This window comes from Merops nubicus, unplaced genomic scaffold (genome assembly GCF_000691845.1).
Source record: "Merops nubicus isolate BGI_N331 unplaced genomic scaffold, ASM69184v1 scaffold23230, whole genome shotgun sequence".
In the NCBI taxonomy this organism is placed as follows: Eukaryota; Metazoa; Chordata; class Aves; order Coraciiformes; family Meropidae; genus Merops; species Merops nubicus.
The window spans coordinates 1-13434 of record NW_008583834.1 but is presented as its reverse complement, the minus strand read 5'-3'; the positions used below and the strand labels follow the sequence as shown (position 1 = coordinate 13434).

General features: G+C 37.4%; 1 protein-coding gene across 1 annotated transcript; it reads right to left on the bottom strand.

Annotated features, from left to right (window-relative positions):
• Positions 1 to 6439: 6439 nt before the first annotated feature.
• PEX7 (peroxisomal biogenesis factor 7) lies at positions 6440 to 12529 on the bottom strand (the record flags this gene model as incomplete). Its single annotated transcript, XM_008942476.1, has 4 exons — positions 6440 to 6548; positions 6848 to 6925; positions 10277 to 10427; positions 12472 to 12529. Coding segments are annotated over 4 exons (396 nt in total), but the record flags the coding sequence as incomplete, so codon positions are not given.
• Between the last annotated feature and the right edge of the window lie 905 nt (positions 12530 to 13434).

The window sequence follows — 13434 nt, the reverse complement described above, 5'->3', positions numbered from 1 at the left end:
ACATTATAAAGGATGCATTTCTTCCATATGGTAATCCAGAAATAGGATGATCTTAATAATAACAGGAAGTACAAGTAAAGTACACCTAGCACAATCATATTCACTAGCAGCCACTTCCAGTTGGCATCCCAAAGTAAGCAACCACAAAAGTGGCCAACATTTCCCCCACAAAATATTTCTATTTTTGTAAGAGCAATTTCTCTAAGGCAACAGATTTTTGCTGGTCTGTTAGGTAATTATCATTCCAGATTTGTTTGTATATTGTACTTGCTCTCTTTCATTTTAATGATTATTTGTGAAATCTTGGACGAATCAATAGAACTACACAATATATACTCATCTATTCAAAATTTTTGAAAGAGATGCTAATCTACAAGTACATCATCCTTGTACATGGGATAAAGACCTCTAATGTGAATGACAATGTATGGTAGCAAAAAGATACAGTTTAACATCTAAATTCCATGTAGATTTTATACTGGCTTTTTAAACACAGATGTATTTTACCCAAATTCATAAATGATAATCTCCTAAATTCTGTGACAACTACCAGCTAAGCAATCATTGCCAGACACTGCAGAGGTACAGCATCAACTATAAATAATAGCTACGTATTTGGGAGATTAATAAAACCCCAAGAAACATTAAACACTATATGAAAACAGAAAGGATTCTTCTAACCAGGGCAGATATAATGTTCTTCAAGAACAAAAGTACTGTTAGCTTCAAGTTTTAGTTAAAGAAAAAAAAAAAAAAAATCTGATTTTTTTCAAGTTCTAAAGCAAGAAATCTTATCTTCCGACACTGTTCTCTCCTCAAAAGAAAAAAAAAATAAAATTAAAAGTAGACTTTTAATTTACTTTAGGAAAATAATTCAGCATAAAAGACAAATATTGGCATATATAACATAACATCAAAGAAATCTTGATTAAAGTAAGTACTTCTGCAGTGCCATTAAGTGATTACAAGTTAGTACTACTTGCTTACTTACAGGTCTTTTTTAATATTAAACCAGATTAAATTATTTAGCCAGAATCAAATACAAAAATCTGTGGGAGAATAAAGAGCAAGACCCAAATCTCATGACTCCCAAACCAAATCTTTTAAGGCATGTTAAAATGATCATGCTGTCCATTTCTACCATAGATAAATGAACCTAGAAGGGGATTAATAAAGCTCATGAGATTTCACACAAAGAGACAGAAACACAGTGACACAAATAGCAGCTTTACTTAAACAGCCCAACAGGACTCTACTGAATGCACAAACTCTATTTCCACGTACTACAACCTAGATATCAGGTAAACTTAATGACCAATGGAAACATACCTTCCAACTTGTAATTTTTCAGTCTGATACAAAATGCTGTAAAGCTAAAAATCAAAACAGCTTAAAATTATTTCAGAGAAAACCTCAACAGAGTCTGTTTTCTGAAAATAGTAAATTATATTTTAAAAAAATTTTGAAAAAAAAATCTGTGAAAACTGTTATTTCTGTTTTCCAAAATTATTAAAAATGAATCCTGGAACAAAATTTTTATTTCAAAGTTGACGTAACTTATGACTTCTTATTATTAAACCATTCTTCAGCAAATAGCAATATTGGCTCGATAACTATCTCTAGCCCAAATGACCCAAGACCTACTAATTCTCTGTAAAAAAACTGCTACTGCATTTTTCTTCTGAACACTAAACCATCATCTTGCAGTATGAGACTCTAATATAACCTGAAAAACTGCTTTACATTCTAACATGTGCTGCATACAATACATTACTATGATTAGCATGTACTACATATTTCAGCCTGCACATAAGAGGCTGATTTACTAAGTTTACCCAGTATCAGGCTTGGGTGAATTCAGTATTGTGTTGGTTTGCCTGGCAGCTATGAACTCCAAACGAAAATACCCACCTCACTTCATTACATAGAATTGACACAACAAAGTAAGCAAATAAATCATATTTTAATAGCTTCTAACATAAATAGCAGTTTAAACTGCAGTCTAAACTGCAACAAAACACAGTAACTTCATAGTCAGTTCGCTTTCTAGATGCTCAATTGGTACAACAAGATGACATGCGGTAAATGGAAGCCTTTTATTCTTCTATCCCTCAAGAATTTGGATTCCAAAAATGACCAGTTTTTACAAAGCTTTGAATCTTGTTCATAATGGCATGTCTTCTAGCACATTCAACAGGCAAATAACCAGGATCACACCAGAAAAAGTAAAGAGCGGACCCACACCACACACAAATTAATGGAATATGAACCTCAAGTAAAGAGTGTTTTGGAACTCATGATAAACTACTGTCATAGCTCAACAGAAGGCTATTTCCTTCAGTTTTTTAGCAACCTGCATAAACACAAACATCTTTGGAATTACTTGTCTGCAAGTCTCACTCCCCAGCAGCTCCTTGTTTTGCCCTGTGCTACATTTGAAGCAAGAATGCAAGCTGAAGCTTCAGAAAGCCGATGTCAAAGACCTGACAACCCCAAGTTTGGTCCAGCAACATAAACATGGAAAATGCCTCTTCACTGAAGGGCTGCACTCAAAGCTACTCCTTTGCAGCTAATCCAGTAACTCTCCTCTTAGGAGATCTACACCTTCCCAGCTCATCACTTCGTGCAAAGTAATCTGTTCATGTTTAGTTTTCTTTAACAATTTGGATCCCAAACACAGTAAGGTGTGCCAAGACTACATGCCAGCCTGATTTATGAAACTACAGCTTGACAACCCCTTAACCACGCAAATTTGTCACTAAAAGACCAGCAGGCAAGATGACAAACTTTTCACAAGGCAACTCACTATATCAGAGCTGGCAATAAAACAGAATATGAGTAAACAATGGGTTTTAATTATAACCTTAAAGTCTAGCACTGGATGCAAGGGTCTATAAAAAGCAGAAGCTGGATTTACAGGTTCATTTGTAAAACAGCAAAGGTAGTTTCCCAATGCTTTTGTCAACATAATAAGAATTTCTCAGAAATTATCATACCTTGTTGTTGTGAGAAAATTTTTCACCCTGAGCTTCAGTATGAAAAATGTCTTAGAGCAAAGAACACAATTAATCTAAATACTGATGAGTACAGACATTATCTTGCAGGTTTAAGAAAAACTTGTTCCCTTTACTCATGATTTAAGATGTTATGACAACTATGTATCAGCAAACATCAGCAAACTTAAGGAGCACAGTAATGATTTAAAAATGAATGCAGCATTAAAACTGAGGTCCAGTAGCTAAGATAAAAGCTATCAGTCATTCTAAGTCTGGGCTTTGTCAAATCCAAAACATTCATGTTTTCATTTAGCAGTGTCATATCTGTATCGAACAATACTACAGTTATGCAGATAAGGGTAAAATGCTACTCATTAATTACTGTCTACTCTTAAATTTAAATGGTAATAAAGACAGTTGATACCATAAAGGATGCTTTCTTTATAAACCGCCCAAGCAAGGCCTATTGCTTTGTAATTATGGAGAGTCATTTAGTAGAACTGATTTACATCTAACTATATACTAATGATGTGTGCATTTGGCACCTTCTTTTTGTGCTTCTCACAGGTTCGTTGTCTAGGTAAGGAAAAAAAAAAAAAAAAGAAAAAAAAGAGAGACACCTTCCGGGCAAACGACACAATGACTCATTAAGCCCTTTTACCCTTTTAGCCACAAAGATGCTGTTAAACATTTATGTCACTTCTTCAGTAACATTTTCCACACCACTCTTTTTTCAGTGTAAAGCAGACATTTACCAGGGCTCTGGTTTGGTGCCACACGTACATGTGAACATCCTGCTTATCTTATCAGCTCAGAAATTGTTACTGACATCACAACAGCAGGTTTTTAAACACACAGGTTTAACAGTTTGTTCTGTTACTATTAACTCCCAATTTTAAAGTTAAAAAGATAAGCCACTTACTAGACTTTGAGAGTGCAAATGATTGTACATGAAGACAACATTGTAAAGTACCTCACATATCCCTGTAAATGTTAAATCAAAGTGTATTAGATACTGAATAAAAACTAATTTAACTGAATCATCAGACATTTATCTTCTCTAATTCAATTGTGTTTTGTGGTCCACTGCCGACAAACCTAGTTTTCCTGTATGTATTCAAATCAGAGACATAATGAAGCAAAATAGCCATAACTGATTTTAGTATCAGATTCTTTTTTCCATTTGCTTTATATTGCAGTCTTAGGTCTCTCATTTTCTTTACTCATATGCTTTTTCTACTCCCATAGTAGTCTGAGAAAAAGTCATACTCCAAAAGCAAAGATTTAACCTTATTAGCTTCAGGGAAAAGTTGTCTAGGCACATAATGGTCCTTCTTAGCAGATATTTTACTCTGGCTTGAAGTTGTGCTTGGTTTTCTGTATTCAGTGTTCACAAATGAATTAGTTAAGTGGAAATTAAACTTTTGCTGTCATCTGTTTGGATTCAAAGAAAGGCAGAAAAAAGGGCAGGGGTAAGGCATGAAACAGGTTCCTAAACCTCCTTCCCTCTTGCTTATTTTCTTTAAAATTATTTTTTTTTAAAGTGCACTGCTTTACTTAAATTTAGTTAAATCAGAAGCACTTCACGACAATTTTTCCTATCTATGGTTCACAACACACCTAACTTACTTTACTAACATATGCAAAACTGAAGATGTTATAACATGAAACAGTTAATTTCTCATGTGCTAAGATTTTATCCTATTAATATAAACTTAAGTACATGGTTGTGAGTAGGTATGTGAGAGGTGGGATAAGAGAAAGGGGACAGAAGGGGCAAGAGCCGGAACACACACACTCGAATCCTAAAGCAGCACGGTCTCCTTCAAGAAGTGAATGTTTCAATACTCTTCAACAATACCCTTCAAAAAGCTATTGTTTAAAAAATGTAAAAAAAAAAGTCAGATGAGAGGAAGTACAAAAAGTTTCCCTCCAGATACATTTTCAGTCACTAACTTTCAACACAACACAAAGTTGCAAAAGAGACCACAAAACTTCAAGTCAACCGTTCCAGCTATTGTATCAAAAGGAAAAACACCTGCAAATTGGACACAGTTCCATCATGTTGAGTTGGCAGTTTTTCTCCAACTTTAGCTCAACAGATCAGTCACCAGTGAAATTAAGCTTTCTGTCCCATAATTTTCTGTCATCCTTATAAAGTATGTGGACCACAGAAAGTTTCAAATGAGGAGGTCCAGCCTCCCGAACAGTTCCACTTGACTTTCAGTATATATCTTGACTGATAGGTTAGAATGCCATTAGACACTAAACAGTGAAGTAAACTCTCTGAACATAAACTGTCTGATATGCCTTTCTTACAATAAGGAAATCACCAAAGCCAGAGGGTCATGAATAATTCTATTATCCACAGTCCTGCTGACCAAAGAAAAAACTCCCAATATGCATTTTCCTTAGTGAAGTAATCCAACCAAACCACAGGAAAACTCCAATGTAAACTAAAACCCAAAGAAAACAAAAAAATCTTTTCCAAATCAGCATGCTGTGATTTCTATGCAAAGCCTCTGGTTTGAAGTTATTTCATTTAGAAGCACACCAGACATTTTATTTTAGAAGACTGTAAGAACATTCACCATCATTTTGAAGACTTCGCTTTCCCTTACCTAATGATTTTACACCTAGCATTACCCTAGAAGATATTTATTTCACACCTGAGAAGCACTTACAGAAGAGTAATGTTGTGTCTTTTGTGCATGTTCTTTTTCCTAAAAAATACTATGGGGTCATCAATGTCTTACTGCCCCTCTGTTTCCCAAGCAAACTCTGTGGGTCACAGCACCCCTCACCCAGTTAGGCTCCAGGTCTCTCTCCAGAGCTCTCCTTTTGTCTCTGGAGCAGGAACACCATTTGGAAAATGATGCCACCTCACTGCACAGTTTCTTTGCCTCTAAGGACACCCAACTCGATTATGATTTCATTGACTGGCATGATTCATAGCACTGGACAAGGAAGAAAAGTAAAATTGCTGATAACCTTTCCCAAAGAACAAGGCACAGAGATCTCCAGCAGTACTTAAACACAGCTCAGTGGGAACTCATGATGTTCCTCACGGAGCTAAGTCTATGGACACTTGAGATTATTTGAACAAAAATGTAAGCCAGAACACAAAGTATATAACATGATTCAGTGCTCAATAACAAAAATGAGGTGAATGGAAGAGAACTACATAAAATAACAGAAAAAAACTGCCACCAGGTCACTGAAGTAACTGCCAGAAAACTGCTGATCCATTTTAAAGGGCCAAGAGGATGAGTTACAGACTGTAAGAGAACCTGCAAATCCAGATGCAGCAATATGCTTATCTTTCCTTCTTCCATTTTTAAGTATGACGCACACTACCATCTGCTGGACAAAGTGCTGAACTAATCCAATAATACACAGGGTTTTTTTTTTTGTTGTGAGAACCCTTTTCCCATCGTGTTTACCTGAGGCAGAAGCAAAGCAACCTGGGATGTGTGGAGACCATATAGTGCTGTAAATGACCCCTTCATGGCCTTTAAAAGTGCGTAATGACTTCCCCACAGCTGGATCCCACTGAATAAAGTAAAAAGAAAACTGCTGAGGGACACATTCAAACAGGATTTTGTACATAAAAATGTTTTATACATACAGAAAGGACTAAATGAATTTCTTTTTACCATGTATGGCATGAAAAGCACTTGTATACTTAAAGTGATAGCAACTGAGGGATAAAGCAACATCTCAGTTAAAACAGAATTTCAGCCTCGGTGTAAATATAAGGGGAAAAGCGAATAAAGTGCTGTTTCTTAACACAAAGAACTATGAGATCCAAAACAAATCACATTTTCCACCTTCAGCAGAAAAAAACATACCAGCTTGGCTGTTTGATCCCATGAACCAGACACCACTAGCTGCTCTCCTCTAGTTTGGCTCCAGTCAACACTATATACCTATAAATAATATAACAGCCTAGTTTAGAAATTAGAGCATTAGAATGCGAGCTTGAAACTCTAGTTAGCCAAAGTTTCACAAAATAGACTTGGATTTGCAGATTGTATCATGATCAGCTAAAAGCCCACACCAGTCAAGCACCACAAAGCTGCCAACAATGCCATTTACCTGAACAAAAATGGAACTTAACATCTCAGTCTTGTATCAAAGGGACATAGAGGCTCAGAAAAGTATCAAAAAAAAAGTAAAGATGGGCCAAAATGGAAGAAAAAAAGAAGTCATAACAAAATCTACACAGACCCACCATCACTAGAAGTTTCTACCACTGTAAAAAGCCATAATTCAGACTGATTTCTTATCTCTGATCAAGTTTTGCTTTCAGTAGCTCACAATGTAAATGCCATCTCTTCAGAGATGACTACAGAGTTCACTTTGAGGTTTTAGCTAACTGACAATAATTGCTTTTTTATGGTGTCTAATTCTCCTAAGAAATACAGGCCATAAAATACTCCTGTCTTTCATCTTTTCTAGGTTCTATGACATTCCTCTTACCATTCACATCCTCAAATAAATAAGATAAAATTTAAAACTCATCTTCCCTCACAAGTAATCATTGCAGTTATTAAGAAATTGCTTTTCACTTTGTAGCTGAAGCTCCTTCTTCTCTGACAGTTTATTCTAACTTTGGTCCCTGCCTTGACAGACTACCCCCTAAGTCCAAAATAGCCTTTTGGCATAGTTTTACCTTTTGGTTCGTCTGCTTTTGTCAGCTAACTACCAGTACTACAGCTCATTACAAAACCCTCTCTTTCAACCTTACTCCTCCTATCAAAATAATAACAAGGGAGACACACAAGAACCTGTTCATATTTTGAGAATGGAAGACATGGGTTTTCCAAAGTGGCTCCTGAGCTCCTCATAAGCATTAGCCTCTCTCCTTCCCCCTGAATCTGCATGATGGTCAGTGTTCATCTCCTAAGGTGCTCCAGTTTGGAAATGCCCCTAGATGTAACACTAAATAGTGTGCCTCCTTCACACAACAGCCTCATAGCCAGCTCAGTTGAAGTGTTTGGCTCTCATTCATGCCCAAGATTCTCCAGAAAGAATTCAGTCTCTGAGAAATACGTACCTTGTGTCACAAAATTCACCTAGCCTGTATCAGATCTACTGCAGTGATAAGGCAGAGCAGACATTGGCTTACAGCTTGCTCACAAGCTACCAGCACGTGCACCTGCTGCAGACGAGCTGCGTCACGGGCCTGGGCGGGCGTGGCAGGCGTGGCTGGGACTGCCCAGCACCCTGCAGCTGCCTTGGGGGCAGCGGGGCCAGACAAATCCTCCTTCGGGCCAGAATTAAAAACAGAACAGACAACAGGCTCAGAAAAAGCAACAGATATTTTCCATTTGGCATGTGACAGGTCAGGCAAATGGGAAAAGTATAAAAAGAAGGTGGTGTGAAGAACCAAGGAAGGTTCACTTCTATTCTTTTCATGCTATCATCCAACACCAATTTACAGACACTTCAACAGAAGCTGTGTTGAGCAACTGGGAAATATTAGTAACACAGCATAAACCTCAGCTGATAATCTTTCAATGCTTCATCTTCAGTTCTAAAATACATTAATACTACTTTATGCCTAAACAGCAGCAAGAAATGCCTCAGAGCAAGATGAAAAGATGATGAAAAAAAAGACAAACATTTTAAAGTAGTTAAAAATGAATGATCAGGCTCACTTTACAAGCCAAAAATAATTCAAGCATTCTATTGTCTCACATTCCAGTGTGACCTCATCAAAACCAAAGTAAATCAGACTAATTTATTAATGAGATTCAGCATTTGGTTAGTGCTGGAATAAAACTCATTGTCCTTTGACAATAAAGACGTGCTTTTAAATTAAAAATGCACATTCTTTTTCAGTAGGGACAATGATCTCATTTAGAAACAGATCCCTGTCAATCTTCCATTAGAAATATTATAAAATACAGTGACAAAGTTATCATTAGAAGTGTCAGACAGGAATTAAGGGTTAGAAGGGTAGTTAATCATTTTAAAGAGCACTGTCTGCTCTATTAGGTATGTACCCTCTGAGGTCTATCCTCTGAATAAAGAATCAGTACAAACCTTTTGTATCTCACATTGAACACTGAGCCCATGTGTCCTATACTGTCTAACTCATGGTTGAACACATCCACCTCCCCAAGCTACCTGCTAAAACAAGACTTGGACACAGAAATGTTTACCTCACAAACAACAGATGGTGTAGCAGAACCAAAATAAACCTATGGATAGAATTTCAATGAGAAAACGACGGAGGGGAAAAAAAGGTATTACGCTTTGCCTACATCTTTCTACCATCAGCCTTTGAACGCTATCATAAAATCGTGATCACAACTACAAAATAAACACAAAATCCTTTATTTGCATAGGATATGTATTAAGCCGAAGTAGCAAAATTACAAATAAGGTACTGAAGATGGACTGTCATGTAACTGCAGTCACTCAGCTTCTAGCTTTGTGTTTCATATCTTGACCACATATCCACTAGGTTATTTTATTCAGATTTATGTCATTCAGATAAAATGTCAGTAACCCAGGCTAAAATTCACTGCATCTGAAGACTTGACAGAAGCAAGTGGGCAGTTAGAAGGAAAGCATGAAAAAAGGGTAGAAAAATCACTTGAAGGAAGATAAATATACTGAAGCATAGATGTCCTTAACAACATGCAAATACATTGATAAACGTGGATATAATGTTTTTATCTACCCCTATAGTACTGTGTAAAGAGACAGATTTTAAGAAATTCAAATGCAACAGCACCAAATCAAGGCTAAAATAAAAATATGTGCTGTCCCAATAGCGGCTTGCTGGTATTTGACTGGGATCTCACAGGTGCTAGGATGGAAAAGGATAAGCAGTTCCCATATACAACAGAAGTCCTAAGGATCTGTATAATGTAATGACATTATCCTCAAGGATAACACTGCTAAATATATCATCTGTTGGATTTTGACCTACCCAATAATGCTTTCTAAAAATCATGTAATGACTGCAGTACTTTCATCCAACACAATGATTACCTAGCATGTAAGAAATCACAAATGGTATTTCAGAATATATTAGACTTAAGTAATTAAGCATTACCTAGTACAGCACAAGAAAGTGTATACAAATATTTACAATATGTAATTCACTTTATATTCAACATAAAGTTGTTATAAATTCAAGCCACAGACCTTCACAAAGTTAAAAAAATAGACAACAAACCCACTTTTGATACAAGTCTACAAATAAATCTTAATAACTCAAACATTAGATTGTCCATTAAATTTTTCAAGTTTGCCTGGTTTACCTCCTGAGCATGCTCTTTATAGACTTGCAGTGGACCTTTGGTTTTAGCTGTATCCCACATTTGCAGAGATCCATCTCCACTAGAAGTGATCAACACATGTTCATTATTCTCACTCCAGGTGACATCAAACAGGCCATCATTCCAGTCAAAACTAAATCAGAACAATGAATATATTTGTCAGTGAGAAAGCATGACATAAAATTCTGGACTAGTTACACGCAAAGACAGTATTTCTTTAAATCTCCCTCTTTATCATTCTAAACAGCAGTTTTATATATTTGATTTCCAGTGAATCTTCTTACAGGTAACTTAATTGTTGCAATATCAACTTTTATAACCCTATTCCAGAACAGGCTGATTAAGTTGAAGCATAAATGAGCCAAGGACCTTCCACATACTGAAGTAAGCAATTAACACTCTTAGCTATAGTCAAGCCTTATGCTTATGTGCTTGACCCCCACAAATGTTAAATAGGTCACATAATGGTGTAGAACGTGTGATGAACAGCTACTCGTTTACGCACTAAGCCACATAAATTGTGCAAGGTGCAAGATAAAGGGCTTGTGTATTGTCAAAGCCCCTGCAAACTGTGTGATGAATGCTGAACTCAGAGACAGGAGGGACTGAAACTTCTGAAACCTCTTGATAAGATGGGCACCTTTCAAGGTTGATAGGAAGCATTTGGTTACAACAGCTTGTTCTTGCAAAAACAATGGACACTGCACATGCTCTCAGAACAAAGGTAAAAAAGTTCAACCCTGAGGAAGACTCAGAGCCTTCATCCTGAAGACCCCGGCCCATGCCCGCCAGGAAGGAACGCACACGCACGAGTGGGTTGACACTTACGATAATGAGTTTCTGGAAACAGTTAGAATGTTCCCACCTATTCTTGTGAAACCTAACGAATATGCATGATTTTACCCCATATAATCCTCGTTGTCTGTTCCCTCAGGGTGCAAGTTTGGAGGAGCAATCCCCCTTGCACCCAGCGCCGTAATCCATAATAAACCTACCTGCTTTATAACCCTCCCAGAGTTATAAAGTTTGTTTCTGCACATCAATACAGAGAGTGAAATCAAATTTTAGTCTTAAACTTGCCAGACAGAGAAAGAGGTACCACATGTCTCAGTCTGATCTATGGTTTCTCCAGGTTGTTGCTACAGAGGTAGAAGCCCTCTGTCTGTAATAACTGAGGCAAACAAAGACAAAACTGTTGGGAGAGCCCTATCCAATTCACAGCACCGTTAGGAAGCTGAATCACAACGAAAAACCAACAGAGAGTGATGAACATATTCAAGACCTCTACACTCCCTTAAAAAGGCTTTCAACACACTAATAATTCATGATGTGGGAACTGATACCATATATTAGTTGTTCTGCAAGAGCTATTAATGACCATGCTGTTATCTAATGGCAAATATTAATTTATTACCCCATTTTCACTGAAGGTTCAGTTAAGCTCAGGTTAAGCTTCATGGCAGTAACGAGGAGGGAAAGGGGCACACGCAGAGAATGTTTTGATTGAGAAAATAACATAGCTTATGGCTCAGGAAGTTACAGGACCTTCCACTACAAGGTAATTGGAGTGGAAACATAGAAATGAACAGCTCTAAACCAGAGCGCTCAACAGAACTTAGGGCGTTGAACAGTTTGGAAAAGTCTTGCTTTATAATTATGAATTAAAAGTTTCTCTATGATTAACTATTTGTTAAGCATTTCTACTTCAGCCCTCTTAACTAAACAATTGCTGTTTCAAAACTTAAACAAATTTTTGGTCAATGGTAATATTAAAACCCCTCCTTCTTACTCTTTCTCCTCCTCCCATCCAGAACGCAAATCAAACTCCTCTCACCCTTAGACTACTGGATCTCCTAGGAAGGACCTGCATGACTTTACACAGCTTCCTGCTCTACTTTCAGTACACGTCAATCATAATGGCATAAATTTAGGTGGCAACACACTGTTGCTAAAAAGCTAAAACTTTCAATTTCAAGCTAGGGCAGAGAGGCTGCTTTTAATATACATTGTCAGTTTTCTATAAAATTATTTACACTACAGGAAGGGTGCAACCCAGAGTACTTCCCATAACAAAATCTGTGCAATGTAAACCTATGACTTGTATGTAAAGGCAAAGAGATGTTCAGTAGGCACAGTAAGCTTTTCTCTTTAAAAAATAAAACATAAGCCTATGTTACCTCTTGAGCAGAACAATCCCAGCTTCAGTCTGTTCCAGCACTGCCAGAGTTCCACAACCTAAACCAGCAAAATAAAACAAAACATCACAACTAGTTGCCCCATGTCAAAGGAAACTACTGTGGTTCTGAGCTAGCTCCAGCGTGCAAATGCAAAGGGTATCTGAACTCTGAAAGGCCAAACAACTAGTTGCATAAATAAACATCTTGTTATCTCATACTCTGTAAAAAAGTACTTTATTTACATCAGATTTTTTTTTTTGGTGGCAGGTTTTGGTTTTGTTTTTTTGTTTTTTTGTTTTTTTTTTTTACTCCAGTATACCTGTAGGTGAAGTTAGAAAAGAAACAACTCACTTATACAGGTGCCTTTTCCCCATGAGCCTCACGTTACAGAGATACCAACACAGTGTTCCTTCCTATCTTTTTGACAATAACATTTTTTTTTTGTCCCCTGAATCTAGTCACACAAACACAGCTCATCGTAACTGAAACAAGTAATTCAGTTTTGAGAAAATTTACATAGGTACTACTTTCTCATAGGACTGGGACACTGAAAAAAGTAATTCCACATTTAGAAAGCTTGTTTAAAATGAATGCTTTCAGGAGCAAAACTCCCACTGGCAAAAGCCCCAGAGCAGAGCTGAGAAAAGCCGAGCGTGGCTCTTCAGCAAGACCATGCAGTTACCACGGCCTGTCCAGATGCTCAGCCCTGGAGAGCAGAATCAGTTAAAACTGTATTGGAAAATTATTTTCCAGCATCTCATTCCCACTGTGCGAACCTCGAAGCTATGAAATCGGTGCTGCTCTGAGAGGCTCTTGTGAAAAGCCCCACCAGAGCAGCGCGGTGTGCGGCGGGGACACGGACCCCGGCCCGGCCATCGAGACCACGCGCTGCGCCACGGCAACACAAAGCGGAGGGGAAAGGGAGCTCCCCAAACGCTCTCAGACACCGGCCGTCGTTGCAGA